This window comes from Ursus americanus, chromosome 8, assembly GCF_024610735.1.
Source record: "Ursus americanus isolate L20-20 chromosome 8, mUrsAme1.1.p, whole genome shotgun sequence".
Classification (NCBI taxonomy): domain Eukaryota; kingdom Metazoa; phylum Chordata; class Mammalia; order Carnivora; family Ursidae; genus Ursus; species Ursus americanus.
This window is the reverse complement of record NC_142134.1, coordinates 4,886,799-4,907,691: the sequence shown is the minus strand read 5'-3', so window position 1 is coordinate 4,907,691 and position 20,893 is coordinate 4,886,799. Positions and strand designations below refer to the sequence as shown.

Here is a 20,893-nt window from a genome sequence, read left to right as displayed (position 1 = left end):
TTTGTAATTAACTTGCAGGAAGGTAACAGGATAGCAACATTTCTCTTGAAGTATTGACAATTTCCAAAGATTAGGGATAATTGAGTAGGTCATACAGGCTGTGTTTTTGGTGATTACTAGTAAAATTAAATTTAAAAACTCAGTAATATCTAGATAGAAGAATGTTGAGATTCCCAAAGTATTACTAAGTTTGTCTCCAATGGATGATAAAACAGTTAAGTCTGGTATCTAGACCCTGAATTCTCTGTTCTTTTTCAGGGGGAAAAAAGCCAGTGAAAAATAAAGCTCCTTCCTAAGGGAAAAGAAACAGTTCCTGCTCTGATGGAAAGGAGGAGAAGACATCAGTGCAGTTTGAGTCTCAGCCATAGAGTGCACCTGTGCTTGGCATCCTTGCCAGGTGGGGGCCTCATTCTCTCTCCCACCTGATCAGGAACCAACTGGGGCCCAAGCAGAGCTGATCCACAGCAAACAGGGCATGCCCTCTCCACTCTACACATCCTGTCCACATACAGACTGTGAAACATCCTCTTCTGAGGCCTGAGGTGAGAGAATGTGGTACGAGGAGGTTGGTGATGCTTTCTCCTTTGCACTCAGAAAGCCCATTTGTATCTTAAAGAACGGAAAAAGGGAATACTCAGATTGGACACAGCTGTGGGTGGGCTTGGAAACCTTGAATGAGCTAGTCCAAAGCTATTCTGCAACAGATAAGGACATGTGTTCAATGGTTACCAAGCCGAGACACGTGCTAGCAAGGAATGAGAGGGAGTTAGTTGATTCATATTTAGGAGGTAAAACCAAGAGGCCTTAATGAGCCATTAGATGTGAGACTGGTGCAGAGGAGAAATCCAGCATGGTGCCCGGCTTTCCAGTTTGAGTGGATGGTGAGGCCACATACTAAAATGGAAAACCCAGGAGGTAGGTTGACTTTGGCGGGAATAAAGGATTTAGGCTGGGTCAGATTGGTTTGAGTTACCCAGACAATTATTCCCCAGTAGGAGAGTTCACCCAGATGAGTAAGGTCAAAATGCCAAGCTATTCCTAAGGAGAAGTAGGTCACACAGGACAGTTGGGCGTGGACTGTCAGGTATAATTCCACTGTGTAAGTTGTGAAAAGAAGAATATTCTTGGTTAAAGGTAGAGAGACCTCATATTAGAGGTCTCCTAAGTGAGGTGGGGAGACTTCAGGGAATGATTAGGTGTTTCTCCTTTTAGGGACTCTTACTATTCCTACAAACATTGTCTAATGCACTGACCCCAGAGGAACATGTCTGACCGCCTCTATGAAAGTCTGGCAGCCAGGGGCTATTTGAACCTCGGAAATAAACATTCAGTGAAGGGAATAGGCCACTTTCTTCATTTGACCCTTATTACAATTGGAGGAAAGACTTTGGATAATGAGATGTTCTCCATGCTTAATTACTTCATGAAACTACTGGGGGAAAGGATGAGACTTAATATTCTTCAAATAAGAGAAACCTCAAAATATGAGGAAACTGGCTACTAAAAAATGACCAATGGTATAATAATTTATTTATTTAAGTTTCAAAGTGACAATAGTCCAAATTAGGTGAGATTTGTCTTACCAAGCATTCTAGAAGCAAATAGGAATGAAATAGGGTCTCTGACAGTGCTAGGGCTGAAGTCCTAGAACCTAGTCCTGAAGTCCTAGAACCTAGTCCTCTCTCTTCCTGAGTTATTACTCCTCCATTAAACTGACTCACTGGAGAGTTTCTTTAGAGTTCTGCCAAGTGCTTTCTGGGGAGAGCCCATTTCTGTGGTTCTCATTTGCCAGAACTAAAGCACTATCGTGGGTCCCCTATTTTGAAAAAATAAAGTAGAAGTTCTTTACCACCTCTTATTCCTAGGGAAACACTCCTCAGCATTCTTTTCCAAAGTACAGAGAAACTGGGAGCCCTCTTTCTAGTTTAGTTAGCCTAGGAAAGTTAGAACAAGGTGGAACCTCAAATGTTGAGAGTTGGAACGCAGGCCTCTGACTCAGGTGATCATATCAGGCTTTTGATTAAGTTCTAATCCATAATCACATATGATATTTGCACTTCATGAGTTTCGGGGTTTTTTTTGTTTTTTTTTTGTATCCAAGCTTGTTTTACAAAAAGCTTTGCTGAATGAATAGTGCTACATTTGAGGTATGCCAGATAGTTATGTAAGCGTATGGTTCTTTGCCAAAGTTTGCATTGAATTTTATAAAATGCCAGCAAAGTTAAAACACTGTCCCCCCCCCCAAATGTACAATTGCAAGTTTAGGTAAACATCATTTTTCATTAAAATGTTGACTTGATTTTTAAGTGAGAGTCTTGTTCATTCACAGTAGAGAAAAATAAATCCAAATTTGAAATTAAATATTTGACTGCCAGAAAGAGCAGCGGCCGTGAACATGTTTTGCTACTTCATGCAATTCTTTGGCTAACACGATGGCATACTTAGTGTGTTGGATGCTGGTACTGCCAGAAATATATATCCTCTCAATTGGATTGCCGAATCAGTCAAGAATGCGTAGTGTCCATTCGGCACAGGATGTTCCGCTAGGTACTGTTTAAAGACAGAACTTGGAGTAGCCCCTGCTTTATGAAACTACATGTATAATGGGTCGAACTCTCAGGGAAAGCATCAGTCACTTCTCCACAGGTGATGGGATGACTGGTAATGTCAGCGAGGTGGTGGAAGGAACTACTGGAGCCCAAGGCTGATTGCCTGGAGTAACAGGGATTTTTACTTCTCCTTTCACGAAGGGAATCCAACTGTGAAGAAGTGAAGAACAAAAAGACGAAAAAATATATGTGCATGAGAAAGAAAAAGTTTACTTTATGAGGCCTCAGCTAACGATTACAGAGGACTAGAAAACATTTTAGATGTAAGGAGGAGTGAGAAACAAGAAAACGCTGGTGGAAGGAATTTTGCAGAGTGGAGTTGAGGTCATGGGGAAAGCTATATATAGTCTTTTTCTTCCTCTAAGTAAAAATCTTTTTATATCAATCTTGGTGAAAACTTAATCATGTTCTTTTCTGGACAAGTGTATAAGAGAACTGACTATTGAGATAAATAAATGCATAAAAATGTCCTTAAGGAATTAGCACTTTTTCAGGTTCATGAACCCAAATAATCTTATTAACATTTTGAGGCAAATACCAGCTGTGCTGGCCTTTTTTGTAATTCCCAGGAGGAGACCGTCAACTTTTCCAAATTACTGGCCTTTGGCCATGTGGTTCCTTTAATGGGGGATTGGCCTGCCTCCTGCTTGTCCTTCGTGTGCGAGCTCAAAGTGAGCTTGTCAATGGCCTTCCAAAACACCGCATAGAAAGCTGGAAGGTCCTTCTTTTTCTACCCTTTTTTTTTTTTTCTCTAACACGGTACCTTGGTCATTCCCCTATTTAGCACTTATCACAAATTTATGCAATATATTTGTATGTTTATTTACTTTTCTTAGTAAATGGTCTCTTAAGCTGCACTATATGGTCTGTAAGGGCAGAGATCCTGTCTGTTTCATCTGCCACTGGGAGCCAGCTGCTTACCTAACTCAGTACTTGGTACGTGGTTGAAATGGGAAAAAAAAATTGCCACATGAACGAATATCCTTCACACATTATTTAAGTGATTAAAATTTTAGATTATTCTTTAAACAAGAAGCTTCATTAAGAGGGATATTTCTTTTAACATTCCTCTAGGTATTTCCTGCTTATTTATCCTTTGATTTAACATCCAATAATTTAGGTTTTTAATTTTTTTTTAAAGATTTTATTTATTTATTTGTCATAGAGAGACAGAGAGTACAAGCAGAGGGAGCAGCCAAGCACAGGGAGAAGCAGCCTCCCTGCTGAGCAAGGAGCCCGATGCAGGACTCCATCCCAGGACCCTGGGATCACGACCTGAGCCAAAGGCAGATGCTTAACCAACTGACCCAGGTGTCCCGCGATGTTTCAGTTTGACATTGTTTCATGGCTTCATTGACTAAAAATGAAAAGTATACAAAAACTATCAATTTCCTGAGCTCACCTTAAAACCAGTGTTTTCTGATGATTCAAAACACCATTCATAGGTAGGTTTTCCTGGCAAGATAGTAGAAGGTCTTTCTTTTCACTATTTGGCCATGACAGTACAGAAGTGAAAAATGATTTCATAAAGTTTAAGAAACATTAAATATATGAAATTGTGACATAGGCTGCATTTGTAAAAATATAATTAATAGGAAACTCTAGTCCAGCCAAAGTAGAGTTTATTTCAAAAACCGATCTGATAATATGTTTATTCCTTCTTGGATTTATTTCTTTTGCTGTAACTATACTCAAATATAGTTCAATGTCCTTTAGATGTCCTTATTTAATGTTTTTTTAAGTTTGAGATAAGAGACATTCATTTTACATATTTTTCTGGTTAAAAATGCTTCCCTGGGGGCAGTTTTTACTTCCTTAATTAGGTCATAGGGTTCTAACAGTAGACATTGCTAATGGATGAGAGAAATGTCTCTAAATCATTCTTAGGTGGAGATCGCACATATGTATTATCTCTATAAATATATGTATTTATGTATGTATTATATATATTATATATTTGTAAACTGTGACTATGACAAATGCTTTGAAAATGCTATAGCCAAACTTGGTTGATGATGAAGGTACTTCACAAAGGAATTTTGTATACTTTATAGGTATTTCGGCTGTTTGTTTTTTTAAAACCTAGATTAAACTAGATCAGCAAACTAGGAGAAGGGAAGAGAACTTTCACTCCTTGGCTTCAAGCCACTTTTCATTGGGAAATATTTATGGTGTAAAAGTGGAGATTTTGGAGATTTTGCAATTTACCGAGGCATGTCTGTCTTAGCTATATTACAGCCTTGTATTAAAACCTGCAATTTCTGCTATACCCACCTTACTTATTTTTCTTATAAAGCATCTCATATGTTTTTTCAGGTGTTTAAATACTTTATCCACAGCCAATAAAAGCTCAATAACAAAATAAAACTGCTTCTTCAAACGAAATATATCACCACGAAACATTTTGTAAAATATTCAATTTTTGTTAAGAAATTTTAGTGCATTATACATATAGAGCTGGATAGATGATAGATAGATAAGATGAGAGAGAGAGAGGTGATAGAGGCAGTTGTACCAAACTGAAAACATTTTTTTGTTAAATCAGAGTCATTACCAAGTGAACAGGAACTTGGAGACTTGTAATTCTACTTTACTGAGCCCAACATTGATATATATATTTTTAAAGATTTTATTTATTTATTTGACAGAGAGAGAGCACAAGCAAGGGGGGTGGCAAGCAGAGGGAGAAGCAGGCTTGCGGAGCAGGGAGCCTGATGCAGGACTTGATCCCAGGACCCCGGGATCATGAACTGAGCCGAAGGCAGACACTTAACCGACTGAGCCACCCAGGCGCCCCCAGGATATTTATTACAGTATGATTCTAGCTGCACTTTTATATTTGAGTAATATTATAAAAAGACGTATTTCTGAAATATTAATATATTCTGGTAAAAAGCCTCGTGCACTTTATTATGATTCAGTTTCACCTCGTTATATAATGATGATTCTTAAAGTTATTCATTAAAAAATGTGCTCTTCCCTTAAATGACACTATCTCTTTCCTAATCTCACCGATGAACTTGTACCATTCAATGAGCAGATTTGAAAACCTAATTCAAGTTAATTTATAACAAGTGTTTTTAAAAAATTTCCATTTGAGGGGCGCCTGGGTGGCACAGCGGTTAAACGTCTGCCTTCGGCTCAGGGCGTGATCCCGGTGTTACGGGATCGAGCCCCACATCAGGCTCCTCCGCTATGAGCCTGCTTCTTCCTCTCCCACTCCCCCTGCTTGTGTTCCCTCTCTTGCTGGCTGTCTCTCTCTCTGTTGAATAAATAAATAAAATCTTAAAAAATAAATAAACAAATAAATAAATAAATAAAAAATTTCCATTTGAATCCAAAAAAATATGGTTACAATGTGTTAAAGACCACCCATAAAATGACTATTACATTAGGAAATATAAACAGTTATCTTTATATCCCCAATCTGCTCTAAGTGGCAGCAGCTGGTTAAATCTCTTTTAAAAACTATTTTAATGTAAAAATCCAAGCATAACTACAGCCTCAGGAAATGTAAACTTGACATTTTGATATCGTTGACCCCGTGCCCCCTGCTAATTCCCAGGGGCTAAGAAGCCTCTAAATATTTATTTTATAAGGAATATATACCTTCACCAAATCTACTTCTGCTTATATTTTTGAAACAGATCCACGATCGCAGTGGAAGGAAGTGTGATAAGGGAGCTACACGTCACCATTACACAACAGACTTCCCGCCACTTGACTCAAAACGTCTAGACGGTTCAGAAGCTGAAAGGTAAAATCACCACTTTTAGTAATTTGTTTCCATACCTGCCAGATGACAGTTTAATCAATTGCCCTTCTATCTGTTATAGGAATCTTCAGGGAAATTCTGTTATTGGAAATCCTCTGGGCCTGAAGTCCTCACCAACTAATTTCCTTCTTGTGGGTCTTTGATAAAGATATCTGAGCTGATTCTTGAGGTATCAGTACGATTGCAACAGGCTGGCAAAAGGAAATGAGTTTTTCTGGTTGGGGAGAAAGCATGTTTAAGGCTAGAAAGGTGTGAACAGGGAGGGTAATCCAATGCGCTTAAACTTCTGAACGCCTAGCAGACTCATAAAAGTAGATAAGACCTCCTCCCTCGCTGTATCCCCAGAGCCTAGCACAGATGCCGCAGAAGAGTGGCTGTTAAGTTCTTAGTTGTTGGAAGACTGGGTACATTAGTAAATAAAATAGGTTGTGGTCCAGTAGTAAAGACTTTCAGAACTATGCTAACGCACTGGCATTTGGGGACAAGCTGAGTTTTAGCAGCTTAGCGAAGGCCTGACTATTACGTTAAAACGCGGTAGGCAGGAGACCTGTTATCCCACTGCTGTGTTAGCTTGTCCGGATGGATGGTTAGACTGAGCTAAGGTCACGATCGTGAGCAATGAGAGGAAGGCATAGTGGAGCGGGCACTGTCGGGTCTTAGCCTCAGTTTGTACGTGCTAGGCAGGAGTGAAGAAGAAGTCAAATGGGACGCTGTGGCTTCTAGTCTGTGAAAGCAGAAGAAGGGGCATTATTCGCTGAGATAGGATGCGCTGGTGAAAGAACTGTTTGGGGCGAAGCTGATGCAAATGGGACATCAAGGTGGAACTCTACGGGAAGTAGGTGGAACTCGAAGGGCTTAGGCTTATAAACATGCATTTGGAAGTCGCTGCAGAAGGTGGGATATTTGAAGCAAAATTCCTGAAAGCGGAATTTGTTTCTTTGGACAATAATTTATAATTCATTTCCAAACTGGTTATATTAAGCTATTACTTTTGCTTCGCTGGGTAAATGTGTATGGGTGATTCTGACAGTTGGACCTTTTTTTTTTTTTTTTTTTTTTTTTTTTTTTTTTTTTACACAAACGGTTTGAATGTTCCTGATGCAATGATCTGGTAAGCTAGACCAGATGTAGAGACTAGAGACAACGCCGAAAAAACATGCAGGGGAAGAAATTAGTGAGCATTTGGATCTCAGATTAAGATATAATTCCTTTTGCTGATGAAACTCAAAGCTTGGCATGTAGTGGCTGTTTAGTAAATTTAGACTCGGTGAAGGAAATCTAGTTCATCTCGTAGACAGGATCTCTGACCCATGAGATGGATGTCCCAGTTGACATTTGTGTGAATTCTTCGTATCCTACTTTGACCCTTGCCCAACCCTCAGAAGCAGCAAGAAGAGTGACAAGAACGCCCACATTGGCCCGGAGCTTGCCAGCTCTGTCCAAGGAGCGCGGGAGTGGTGGGAAGAGCCCAGGCTTTGCACTGAGTCTGCACCCTGGCGCTGCCCCTACGGGGCCTGGCAAGTTATTTACTTGCCGCTCATGGTCTTAGTTTCTTCAACCAGAAATGGTAACAACAACCACAATAATAAAAGGATCCAAAGTATATTTGATAAAAAGCACTTTGAAAACTGTAAAGTAAGTTTTTGTGGCATTACTTGAAGAAATGAGCATCTTTATGATGAGATAAAAAATAGGCAAGATGAAATCCACTCAAAAAGTAAATAAAAAAAGATCCCAGCTTTGTGGAAGAGGACGGTTTTATAAATAGATTCACAATCGCAGCCAGCTGTTCCAAATAATTGCCGGCGCTGTCTGGGGATCACAACCTGAAGAAAGTCATCAACGCAATGATCTCAGACCAGATCAGTGCAGCAGGTCTGCCGAACCTTCTTGCTTATTGTGAGTGAGTGAAATACTCATTATTTTTGACATGCCAATGTTGCATGCTCCTTTTTTTGTGTAATAAACAATGACTTTGACAGCGGAAAAAAAAAGGGGTTAATACAGGACAGGGATATACTAAGTCTACGAAGTAATCAGCAATGTCAATCTTGCTAGATTAAATAATCAGAAATAAAATATGAAGGAAATGGGTACATTCATAAATATTAAATTTTTTAAAAGTAGCCTGTGCGGAGGAACCAAGATCACTAGACAAACAGAGACCTCAAATTCTTTACTGAGTTTACTTTAAAAAGTAAAACATAGGTAATCAACTGGTCCAGGTCAAATTTCTTTGCCAGGAAATCAGTCGCTAGTTTTGGAACATTATCTCTACTTTCCCAACCTATAAATTAGCACACATTTTCTCTAGATTTCACCAAATGATCTTTATGTCTTATCTTATATTTATCCCTTTTCTCTCCTGCATTATGACCTTTTCCCCATAATGGAACTATTATCAAAAGCACACACATAAGCTGTATTTCCCTGTCTTAAGAAACAAAGGCAAAAACACCCACAAAAAAACCCTTTCTTGATGCCCGCAACTTCTTTTTGTTGCCCTGGATGTGTTCCTTTTACATAACACTGTCTTTACCGAAAGAACTGTTTCTAGTTCATTGTTTGTGGTTCCATTTCCCATCTTCCTGTTCTCCTGGAGCCCACTCAGCACTCTGCTGGTATAGCTTTTGTCAGGATCACCTGTGACCTCGTGGTCGATGTGAGGCCAAAGCTTGTTTTCTTTCCACAGTAATTGGGTTACGAGAATGAGGGGCTGGTTGCTAAGGATGGGGTTTCTCAGAGGAGACTCCTTAGAGGAAATAAGACTTGAATTAAGTAATAAACAATGCGATGTAAGTTGAGCCTCCTCACTTTGACTGAGGGTATGACGTGGGGAGATTATGGATTATTCAGGAATATTAGAAGTAAACTCCAGTTATTCAATACATATCTGCTGAGTACGGACTGAGTAGCAGGCACCATTTCAGGGCTGTGAGTATAGCAGAGACGAAACATACCAAGTCCCTGCTCGCATGAAGCATGAGAATCCTCTCCTTTTAGTGCCAAGAACTGAATAAACAAGTAATCTGTGATAAGCACAAAGGCGAAAAACAGAGTGAAGGCAGTAGGGAGTGCCAGGGAAGGAGGGTGGTGAGGGAGGGAAGGAATGCTACTTTAAGCTCACGGAAGGGCTGCGTGATAAAGTGACATTTGAGCAAAAATGTGAAGGAAATGAGCTAGCCAGAAATCTTGGGAAAGAATATTTCAGGGAGAGGGCAGAGTAACTGCAAAGGCCACCGAGGTAGAGTGTTGGCCCTTGAGAACAGTGAGGAGGCTAGTGCGGCTGAGCAGTGTGAGGACAGAAGAAAGGAGCACCTGGGGTCAGAGGGCCAGATCATGTGGGGCCTTTGGGCCATTGCATATTTTGGAATTTTATTCTGAGTGAAAAAGGAAGCCATTAGAGGGTTTTGAGAGAGGCATGTCTTGATCTGACTTCCGTTTCTAACAGTCTCACTCTGGCTGCTCTGAGGGGAATATTCTCTATGGGGGCAAAGGGCAAAAGCGGAGAGGCCATTGAAGAAGTTACTATAATGCAGGAAGGAGATGATAGTGGCTTGGACAAGTGATGGTGCTGGTGAGAGATGATCAGACCCTGGGTATACTTTGAAGATAGAGCCAATAGGACTTGCTGAAGTATTCACTATTTGAGAGAAAGAGCATGATCCAAGGTTTGGGGCCTGACCAATGGGAATGAGGGAGCTATCATTTATTGACTTGGGAAGACTGGGAAGAATAGGTTGGGGCCTAGGGCAGAGGTGGTGGAATCAGGCGCGGTCTGGGGCAAGTTAAGTTTGCATGTCTATCAAATATCCAAGTGGGGGTGTCGAGGAGGTAATTGGATATACGAGTCTGTAGCTCAGGTGGAGGGCTCGGCTGAAGATATAACATTAGGTGTTATAAACACCGTATTTAAAGCCATGAGACCAGAGGAGATCACCTTGGAAGTAAATATAAGGAAAGAAGAGGAAGTGTGAGGACTGAGCCCTAGGATACCCCAAAGTTAGATGTCTGGGGATGTGGAGGATCCAGCATGGATTCCTGGAAGGAGTGACCAGTGAGACAGGAGAATAAAAAAAGAGAAGAGCAACAAGAAGAAGAAGAACAAAGTAATATCTAGAAGCCAAGTGAACAGAGTTATTTGAGAAAAAGGGAGCCACCAGCTATATCAAATCCTGCTCATAGTTCATATAAGACCAGGACTGAGAATTGGCCATTGCCTATGTCGCGCATTTCAGCGCAAATCTCAATTGTCCGCATAGAATGTAACACGCCCTTTTTGTATATTTTGGCTTAGGGTCCAGAATTTTTTTCTGATGCTGTTGTGATTTGGATACTTTCTATTTTTCATACATGTTCTTGTATATATTGAGAACAATCAATTAGAACTTCTTGTCCCATAAAATCTTTCCAATAGAGACAGTGTTGGTGCTTCTAATTCAGGCCTTTGAGGAACCTGAGTTGTGAATGCTGATATTAAACGTGTGCCAGCTAAAAGCCCTAAATCGGGTCAGGGGTGGGTCATTATTTTTTGTTATCATTGTGGTCATGATCTCATTTTATATCTGTCCTTGGAAGTAAGTAGGCTTATGTAAAGGGGGTTATGATGAGACAATAGGCATCTCTTACTTGTTGAAGCTCCAAGGTTAAAGACACCACTCTCAGGTCGGTGGCTCTGTTGTCATTACCCCTAAAAACTCCCATCCACTGGGGCGCCTGGGTGGCTCAGTCGTTAAGTGTCTGCCTTCAGCTCAGGGCGTGATCCGGGGGTCCTGGGATCGAGCCCTGCATCAGGCTCCCTGCTCCACTGGGAGCCCACTTTTCCCTCTCCCATTCCCCTGCTTGTGTTCCCTCTCTCACTGGCTGTCTCTCTCTCTGTCAAATAAATAAACAATATCTTAAAAAAAAAAATCCCATCCATGTGTGTCCAGTGAGGAGCAGCACAAGGTCATGCGTGAGCATGTTGGCTCATGGAAGATTACCTTCCACCATGCTGGTTCCACAGCAGGATGCAAGGGCATCAATCTGAGTTTAAATTAAGGAGATTATTTGTTTCTTCATTTCATAATATTTCATGGGCCCTGAAATGCCCTACATATTATTGTGGTCTCAGCAGATAATTCAGTTTCCAAGTCATGATGCTGAATTTGGTCCACATGCCTTTCGTTTTCTGCTTGCTTAAAAAAAACTCACAATATAACTCTAGTCTTAATTTAACGTTTTCTTACATTTGCTCTTCAAGATAGAAAGCAGAAATTATTGTGGTCGGTGTTCATGGCATTTCTGTGTACCATGGACCAAAACTCAAGAGAAAATTCCTGTGCTATTTTTAGATTAATATCATGTAGATTAATATCAGATAAGCCCTGAAAAGCCATTTAAACTCAACTAAATTGAATTAACTATACTAAATCAATTGACCTAATCTTTTTTTAAAAGTTATGAAAATAAAATACTAACATGGGAGACAAAGGAGTTTCTTTTTTTGGTGGCATCTTGGAGACTAGCCCCACATTTTGTGGCCATTTGCCCAACTGGTTTTCTATGAATAGTTTTTCAGTGGTTGCTAGATTGTAGCAGTGGATGTGGGCATTTTTCAAAGACCAGTGTTCTTCAAAGTACCATCTAGAAATCAGTAGACCGTAACAATATACCCCGGGACCCGCTTCTCAAATCTAAATGGGGACCTGGTGCTGCTGGCTGCTACAATGGAGGCACATTTTACAAAGTTGAAGGCTTCTCTTCTAAAGCGATTCACATTTGGGAAAACAAAACTCAGGTGTTAAGAGCGCGGTTGGATGGATTTTGGGGAAGAGAATGCCAAATTTGGAAAAGTCCCTTTCCCCATGGATCTCCTTATCTCTCCTCAGAGGGTCATGTTGTGATATTTGGCTTGAGGTGTAAGAGACGGAATCACCTTTGCCAAGAAATCCACGTATACAAGAAAGATGACACAAACATTTGTCTAGTTGTTTGACTGCCTTACACTCTGGTCACATGACAGTGGTGTGATGTGATGCTTAAGGTTAGGAGACCCGCTCGTAAGGTTTTGACTTTTTAATAAAACTGCTTCATGGTTACTAGTTTGGACATAGCAGGTGTTTCCATAGTTGGTTATTAACAGAGCTGTAGAAAGTGAGTTTTGCCTTGTGTGATCAAAGAACTTGGGTGTTGTATGGCTCCCCTATCTTGGCTCTTATCACCCTTTCAAGATGCCCAGTGACTTCAGAACTGTAGGCCACGGTGTTGCCTGTCATTTCTGAAAGTACCTCCCCCATGGGCTTCGTACAGCCCCAGGGGTTGATGCACTTGGTGGCTCCCACAGCCATGGCCTTCTCAAATTTGTCTTTGTCCAGGTCAATCCCAAGAAACCCGGGTGCCCCAGCCAGCTTATAGCCCATGATGACCGAAAGGCTGCCCCTCCCAGGCCAAAGACAGCAAAAGTTACACCACAGGGTGACCTGTGGAAGGAAAAGTTCCTGTAAATGCTAGAAGTAGGCTCAAAAAACTAAACCTGCAAAATGTCTCCAGTATCAAGAACACAAAATTCAGAGGATCTGTATGATATCAGGATTGGATGACTTGTTCTGATGGTAATATTGCAAAGAGGATTGGAAACAGCAGAAGGTCTGAGAACAGAAAAGGAACAAAAACAGTATTTGCCAGATAATTGAAAGTGCTTTATAAAACGTTACATTATTCAAGCCTTTGTTGTGGAAGTTTCTGTAGCTTTCCCGGCCACCACCCACAACCTCATCTTGCCTCATAGTGGGATGAAATAAGTGGCAAGATCTCTATTATCTCTTCTCCACAGAGCTATCCTAAATCTGTTTGGTCTGACTAACATTTTTTTAATAACCATGACTCAGACTCATTTGTAAATAAATTGGTTTTTCATCAAAGTCAAACCTCCATGTTGCAGTTAAGTGATCCATGTGTATGTAGCTCTAGGAGGAAATGTAGTTAGATCAATTTTGGGATTTTTACTCTGTGCTATATTAAGGAAGGTTCTAGCCAGAAGTAGTTTTCTTGCTAGAAGAGTCCTAATCCTGTTTCATGTCTGGTAGCAGGGAGACCTGAACACAGGGAAACTCACAGAATGGGTATGACACTTACTGTGGTAGCTTCTCCCTATTCCCTCCTTCCCTTCCTCCCCCCCTTCCTCCTGCCCTTCCTCTTTCCTTCCCTCCCTCCTTCCTTCTTCCTTCCTTCCTTCCTTCCTTCCTTCCTTCCTTCCTTCCTTCCTTCCTTCCTTCCCTTAATGCAGAGGTTTATGGGTGAACAGGGCCTGTTTAATACCCCCTGATTCTCTGGTTTTGTCCTTCCTTGAAGGAATTACCTGAAGGAATACCTTGTGTATATATGTGTGTGCATGTGTTTTGAAATGTCTCCATCTATAAGCAGAGATTTACAGAGAACTGCAGATACATTACACCTACTGCCCATGGGTTTTAATTTCAGTTATGGCATCCTAATCCCTCAGTTCAGTTCCTGAATTTGAAGCTTTGAAACCAGTGCCGTCATTCTCTCGGGTATTATTTATTCATTCATTCATTCATTCATTCATTCATTCAATAAATTTTCTTGATGGATTCCTTAATGGGGAGCATTTTGTACCAGAAACTAAACTGGGTATTCTCTGCCTTTCCTTCCAGTTTATGTACTAGCTTTATAAATGTCCAGATTTGAGATGGAACCTTTTGTCGGTGGTTGAATTTCAGGTTCTAGATTTAGGTACGAAAGCTTATAATTCTATCTGCCTTCTGAGCTTCATTCAGCTTTATCTCTAGTAAGTGTTTGACTTACTAAGGTGGCCCTGAAGTGGGATCATTCTAATCACAAAGCTGTACCACTCAACATTTCTTTCTAGGTCTCAGCTGCCCATCTGTAAAGTGATAGTTTCTTGCCCCTGCTGTTACCTGCCTCTGAGCCTCTAAGTGGATCATGGCCCTAGTCTGCTAACTGTGCCTTCCATCTGAAAACAATAACCCCACCAAACAAAAGAACAAACAACAAACCAACAATCCTCTCTCTTTTCTAACCTTCCTGTTCAAAGGAATGGTAATTAGAGATTAATGTCTATAGGAAATTATCCATATCATTATTGCAGAAGAATACCATAGTCTAAAATAAAAATACCAAATATAGGTAATTAAAAAATATAATTAGTTTCACTTTTTACCATTATTTTTCTTCACTGTTCCCATCCCCTTTTTGTTCTTTCTTTTTTTCTTTCTTTTTTTTTAAGATTTTATTTATTCATTTGACAGAGAGAGAGAGAGACAGCCGGCAAGAGAGGGAAGACAAGCAGGGGGAGTGGGAGAGGAAGAAGCAGGCTCCCAGCGGAGGAGGGAGCCCGACGCAGGGCTCGATCCCAGGACTCTGGGATCACGCCCTGAGCCGAAGGCAGATGCTTAACGACAGCCACCCAGGCGCCCCTCCTTATTGTTCTTTAATAAAAATCTGTGTGTGTGTTTTTTTTTTTAAGATTTTGTCCATTTATTTGACACAGAGAGAGAGTACAAGAAGAGGGAGCAGCAGGCAGAGGGAGAGGGAGAAGCAGATTCCCTTCTGAGTAGGGAGCCCGACTTGGGGCTTGATCCCAGAACCCTGGGCTCATGACCTGAGCCAAAGGCAGATGCTTAACTGACTCAGCCACCCAGGTGCCCCATATTCCAGAAGTGTTAAGACTGACCCTTGATAGGCTCCTGAAGATAACTTTCGAGTCCTTAGATTATCCTGTCTTATGTGAGTATCTTTGTATATCTGACACCTTAGGACATGCTAGACAGTTTATGCTAATAATGATGTATGGTGAATGCCTATTTTCAAGCCATCAACTTGACTTCTGGTGGTACTGGGGTCTGAGTAGCTGAGGTTGGTCACAGGGGTGCTGCCTGCCTCTGTTCCCCAATAGAAATCATGGACCTCAAGACTTAGGTGAACTTCCCTGGCTGACACACATTGTTGCTGGGAAACTTAAGCTCTGTCCTTGTGATATCACTGGGAGAGGACAACCGGAAGTTTGTACCTGCTCTTGCCGGGACTCTGCCCTACACTCCTTTTTTGTTTGCCACTTTTAATCTATATCCTTTTGCTGTAATAACTGGAAACATGAAGATAAGCACTTTTCATAAATCCTTCCAGTGAATCATTGAAACAAAGGGGGGTTTGGAGACGCCCCCCCCATACGCTCATATTTTAAGTGTGACCTATTTTCAAATAAGCAAAAGCAAGATCGTATGTTCATTCAAGTGATTTGCCTTAAGATACAGCTTCCAGGAAAAAAAATTATACCTCAGAGTGGAGATTGTCTTGATTAATAGTCTATTAGCCAAGTACTAATATGGTACCAGTACATCTTATACAATAAAAAAATTATAAATACGAGTTGTAAAAATAAATCCAATGTCTCTTTTTTCACCTCTGTCTTGGTAGAAAATTCTTAAGGAAAACCTCAAGGAGACCTTTTGGAAGGAATGTTCCATCTCCAGGATTTTCCAAAGAAATCTATAAGCAAATGGTGACTAAATATGCCACTCATATGTGCATGCACACTAATGTTATAGACTCGTAGACCTCAGACTTGTCATGGCCCTGTATCTAAGATAAATCGACCTCCACACCTGCATGCCTATTTTCCACAAGCCCCTTCACCTTTTCTCATATCTTTTCCACATATTTGACATCCCCTTCTTTTATTCATTCATACATTCGTTTTTGTCCAAGTGCTATTTATTAAGCCATTTCTGTGTCCAGGCTCCTTGGTAAGCACTGTAATGAATAAAGAAGACTTGGTCTGTAGCTTCCTGGAGCTCAGAGTTTAATGAGGAAGACTAAGCTATAATGAGAGTTTGAGATCTGGGACACACACTTTAATGAAGCAGTCATGTTCCCTTGAATAATGGGAAGAGGTTTCTCCGTAGGTAGAGTAGACAGAGAAACAAGAATTTCTTGGACTGAACAGATGACCTTTGAACTGGAAGTGATGTTAAAGAACCAATCACAGACAATCCGAATAACACACGTAAATGCCTTTATGCTCAGCAGGCTTCAGGGTCTCAAGAGAGACAAGTGTGGCCATTTTGTCATAGGAGGGATGAAATTGTTCCGATACAGAAGCTACTGAAAGGTTTTTGGTGAAAAAGGCAATTAGTCCAATTTATGTTTTATAAAATTACTCTGGCTGATAAATGGAAACTTCTTGGAGATGGTCAAGAAGAGTAATGAGGACAACAGAAGGGAGGCCACTGTATCATTCCAGTCAAGATGTGGTGATGGTGGTGAGTTGAAGAAAATGGACAGATTTGAAACATAGCCTGCAGGTAAAGTTAACAGGACTTGGGGCTAGATTAGGTATAAGGTGATAGAGAGGGAAGATCAAGGATAAAGAAAAGTGAAGTGGCATAAATATGGTTGGGGGCAGCGAGGAAGAAGGTTAAGAATTCAGTTTTATTGGGGCGCCTGGGTGGCACAGTGGTTGAGCGTCTGCCTTCGGCTCAGGGCGTGATCCCGGCGTTCTGGGATCGAGCCCCACATCAGGCTCCTCCGCTAGGAGCCTGCTTCTTCCTCTCCCACTCCCCCTGCTTGTGTTCCCTCTCTCGCTGGCTGTCTCTATCTCTGTCGAATAAATAAATAAAATCTTTTTTTAAAAAAAGAATTCAGTTTTATGTGTATTCAGTTTGAGATACTTGTGAGACATCTAACTGGAGATGTCAGACAGGGAGCTGGATAAAAGACTTAGCAGAGAGTTTGAGTTATAAATCTGAAATCAACTAATACATAGATACATTTTTTAAGACTTTGCATTTGGACGAGACCACTACAATGTGGAGATTGCTTGTGGGAATGGCTCTACTATCTAAGAATTGTATGTTATTCTATTTACTTCTTTGACTCAATAAGAGTAACATAAATTGAGTCCGAATAATCATTCTTAAAAACTCATTCATGTTTTCATGTTATATACCAGCTAGAATGGGTCGAATTGTGTCCCCTCTTCAAATTCACATGTTGAAGTCTTAACCCCCAGTACCTCAGAATGTGATCTTATTTGGAGACAGGTTCTTCCCAGAGGTAGTCAAGTTAAAATGAGGTTATTAGGGTAGGCCCTAATCCAATATGACTGGTGACAAAGGGGAAATGAGGATGCAGGGACTGGCATAAAGAAAAGATGACGTGAAAGGGATGTCAGCAGAAGGCAGCCATGGAGAGCCCTGGGAACAGGTCCTTCCCTCATACCGCCCAGAAGGAACCAGTGTTGCTAACCCCCTGATGTGCGGCTTCTTTTTTTTTTTTTTTTTTAAGATTTTGTTTATTTATTCGACAGGATAGAGACAGCCAGCGAGAGAGGGAACACAAGCAGGGGGAGTGGGAGAGGAAGAAGCAGGCTCCTAGCGGAGGAGCCCGACGTGGGACTTTGATCCCATAACGCCGGGATCACGCCCTGAGCTGAAGGCAGACGCTTAACCGCTGTGCCTCCCAGGCGCCCCTGAGGTGCGGCTTCTGCTCTCCAGAATGTGAGACGCTACATTTCTGTTTGAGCCGCACAGTCTGTGGTACTTTGCTAGGACATCTAGCCAACTAACACACCAGCATCGATATTTATTTTGTGAACAAAGAAAGATGAATTTTAGATCTAAATTTTCAAGCCTAAAATTTCCTGAAGGAAATGTAGAGGGAACAAAATTAAATCTAGAAGTTTCATTTCCAGTTATTTAGAAGTAAAATTTCTAATCTGAAGTTTTCATTTTTTCTTCTGGTTGATTTGGCAGTGTGTAGAAACAGCCTGCCTGTGAAATATGCTCTCAAAACTTTTTTTTATTCAAAAATTTCCAGGATTCTAAGAAAACCACTTAAAAAGAATTTTTTGAAAAAGGAAGAAATGCCCATCCTGCTTCTTACCTTGTTCTTTTTTTTTTTTTTTTAAGATTTTATCTATTTATTTGAAAGAGAGAGAGAGAGTACAAGCAGGGGGAGCAGCAGGCAGAAGGAGAGGGAGAAGCAGGCTCCCCACCAAGCAGGGAGCCTAACATGGGGCTCGATCCTAGGACCCTGAGATCACAGGCCCCAGCCAAAGGCAGGTACTTAGCCAACTGAGCCACCTGAGTATCCCTACCTTGCTCATTTTAATAGCACTCCCATATCCAGTGGAAAATCCACATCCATTAAATAGACTCTTAGGAGTTGCATCATCAGTCTTAACAACAGAAGATTCATCCACCAGGGTATACTCAGTAAACACGCTTGTGTTCATGTAGTGACAGACTGGTTTGCCCTTGCACATGTATCTGGTAGGACCATCAGCAGGGCTCCATGACCAGTAATGCTATCTAATACATCAAAGACACATATTAGTTAATTCAGTTCAAGAGTGAGCACAGGAACAGTTTAAATGGCATTAGAACAAAATTGACTGAAACCTGCTTACTCCTAATGCAAGAGTTGCCATCCGGGTTGAGAAAGCATTGCATTCTCTGCATGGAGGCAGAAAGAGGGGGATGACTTTGTCACATGGAGGGAAAGCATCATGATATAAGTTCTCAGTCATTAACATTAAAATATGAAATAAAAATATGAAATAAACAAATGTTAATTGAATCTATGACACATGCAAGGAATTCTTAAAATATTCTAAAGTTTATAAGCGCCATAGGGTTTTCCTGCTGGAGGCTGAGATTTTGCCAAATCAAATTCACTCAGTACGATCTGTTCCCCTTGGATCCTTTTATCCTCCTTGATTGTGTTAAGGCTCTTTCTAATGATGTCCGATTGTACTATTTCCTTTAATAGGATAATCAAACCCTATTTTCCTCAACTTTGTGACTTGAAATCCACGTGCCCAGTTTCACTGTATTGACTCCTTCTCCAGTTGCTTTGTGTTCCACCGTCACTGGAAACTTAGATACCATTGCCCCTTTTACCACGGTCATCAGTGTGACAGATTGCTGTGGCCAAATTCTGTGTTCAAAGACAAGAACCTCGCACCAACTGGCAAACTGGGCATTTTACAGTTGGAAGGCTATTTAATTTGCTCTTGAAAAGATTATAATTGTTAAGTATGATTACCTAATATAATACTGTTGACTCGTGAAAGAATGTAAGCCTCATATAGAACCATTAGACATGATCCCTGTCCTCAAGGGATTTACGTTATTGCTGCCTCTGGCCCTACTACGAATTTCAGTGCCCTTCTGTAGTAAATCGGTGCTCTTGTGACAGAGCCAGGATGCAGATGTTACCATGTGGCCAGCACAAAGTAGATTCTTACAGCGAGGCCCTCCTAGGATTCTCTTAATCAAAGGTAGAGGGAAGGTGTGGAAGAAGGTAAGCGAGGAGCAAAGCTGTAGTTACTACAATGCTCAGGTTACTATAATGTTCAGGAGAAGGTTAAAGAAAAACTGACCGCAACACCTACTTAGCAACCTGCTGCTGAAACCAACGGTTAGGCTCTGTCTAAAGGAGGGAGGGGTGGGGGACACTCCAGGAAGTTGTCAGTTCTCCAGGCACAAATGAGCTCCTCACTGTTTGTGACAAGTAATCACAATTCTGATTCTCAAAAGATTTTGAAAGAAGTCCTTAGTTATGATTACTAACCATTTCTTTTTATCAGACACTGTGTCAATAAAAACTCAACAAAGTTTTAATAAAGCAGACTAGTAGTTTGTGTTTTAAAGGATAAGAGAGAGAGAGATTAAGAGAGAGGGGGTGAGAGAAAGGGAAACTCTTCTTGATTTTTCTCCCCAAATCTGCTGAGGAATCCTATAAAATATTTTAATTAATTTGTTCACATGCGAAATGAGTTATTCCTCATCTTTTCAGCTAATGCAACTCTGCTAGAGAGTTCTTTCAGACAGCTACATGGCTCTTTTTCCGTTTTCACATGGTCTTCTCTCAGTACATGTCTGTGTACTAACTACTCTCCTTATCTTTTTAAAGATTTTATTTATTTATTTGAGAGAGAGAGAAAGCACAAACGTGGGGGTGGGAGAGTAGGGGCAGGGAGAAACAGGCTCCCCACTGAGCCGGGAGCTCAAGTAAAGCCAAAGAGAGAGGCTTCAGAAAGCCAACCTTGCCAACCTTGACCACAGACTTCCGGCTGCCAGACTGTGGGAAAATCCATTTCTGTTGTTTAGGCGTCCAGTCTGTGTACTTTGTAACGGCCGCCTTAGCAAGCTGAACAACCATCTTTCACTTTTTGAATGAAAAAGAAAGTGTTCATTTAAAAAAGAGAAAAAATAATCCCCAGCGTAGAGAGAACGCTTCCTTTGGTGAGCTACCCTGACGACTAAAGCAACTTGAGACAGATACATATGTGTATGCATCCTCGTGCGGAGCACACTCCTGCATGGCTACCTTTATGTCAAGATTATGTGGCTCCTATGCTGTATCGTACATTACACACCACACTGTTACCTACAACTGGAAAGTGCTGCCTTGACTTTACTGAGTTCATCACTGGAAATTCTTTCTTTCTTTCTTTCTTTCTTTCTTTCTTTCTTTCTTTCTT

The 20,893-nt window shown here is 40.9% G+C and overlaps 1 protein-coding gene across 1 annotated transcript; it reads right to left on the bottom strand.

The window, feature by feature from the left end:
- Positions 1–489: 489 nt before the first annotated feature.
- LOC123789663 (all-trans-retinol dehydrogenase [NAD(+)] ADH7-like) lies at positions 490–20,571 on the bottom strand. Its single transcript, XM_087864395.1, is given in 12 exon segments — positions 490–609; positions 2,637–2,759; positions 8,924–9,136; positions 12,588–12,802; positions 12,805–12,845; positions 18,489–18,693; positions 18,696–18,716; positions 18,815–18,847; positions 18,850–18,901; positions 19,230–19,311; positions 19,313–19,344; positions 20,455–20,571. Coding segments are annotated over 12 exon segments (1,254 nt in total).
- Positions 20,572–20,893: the final 322 nt, after the last annotated feature.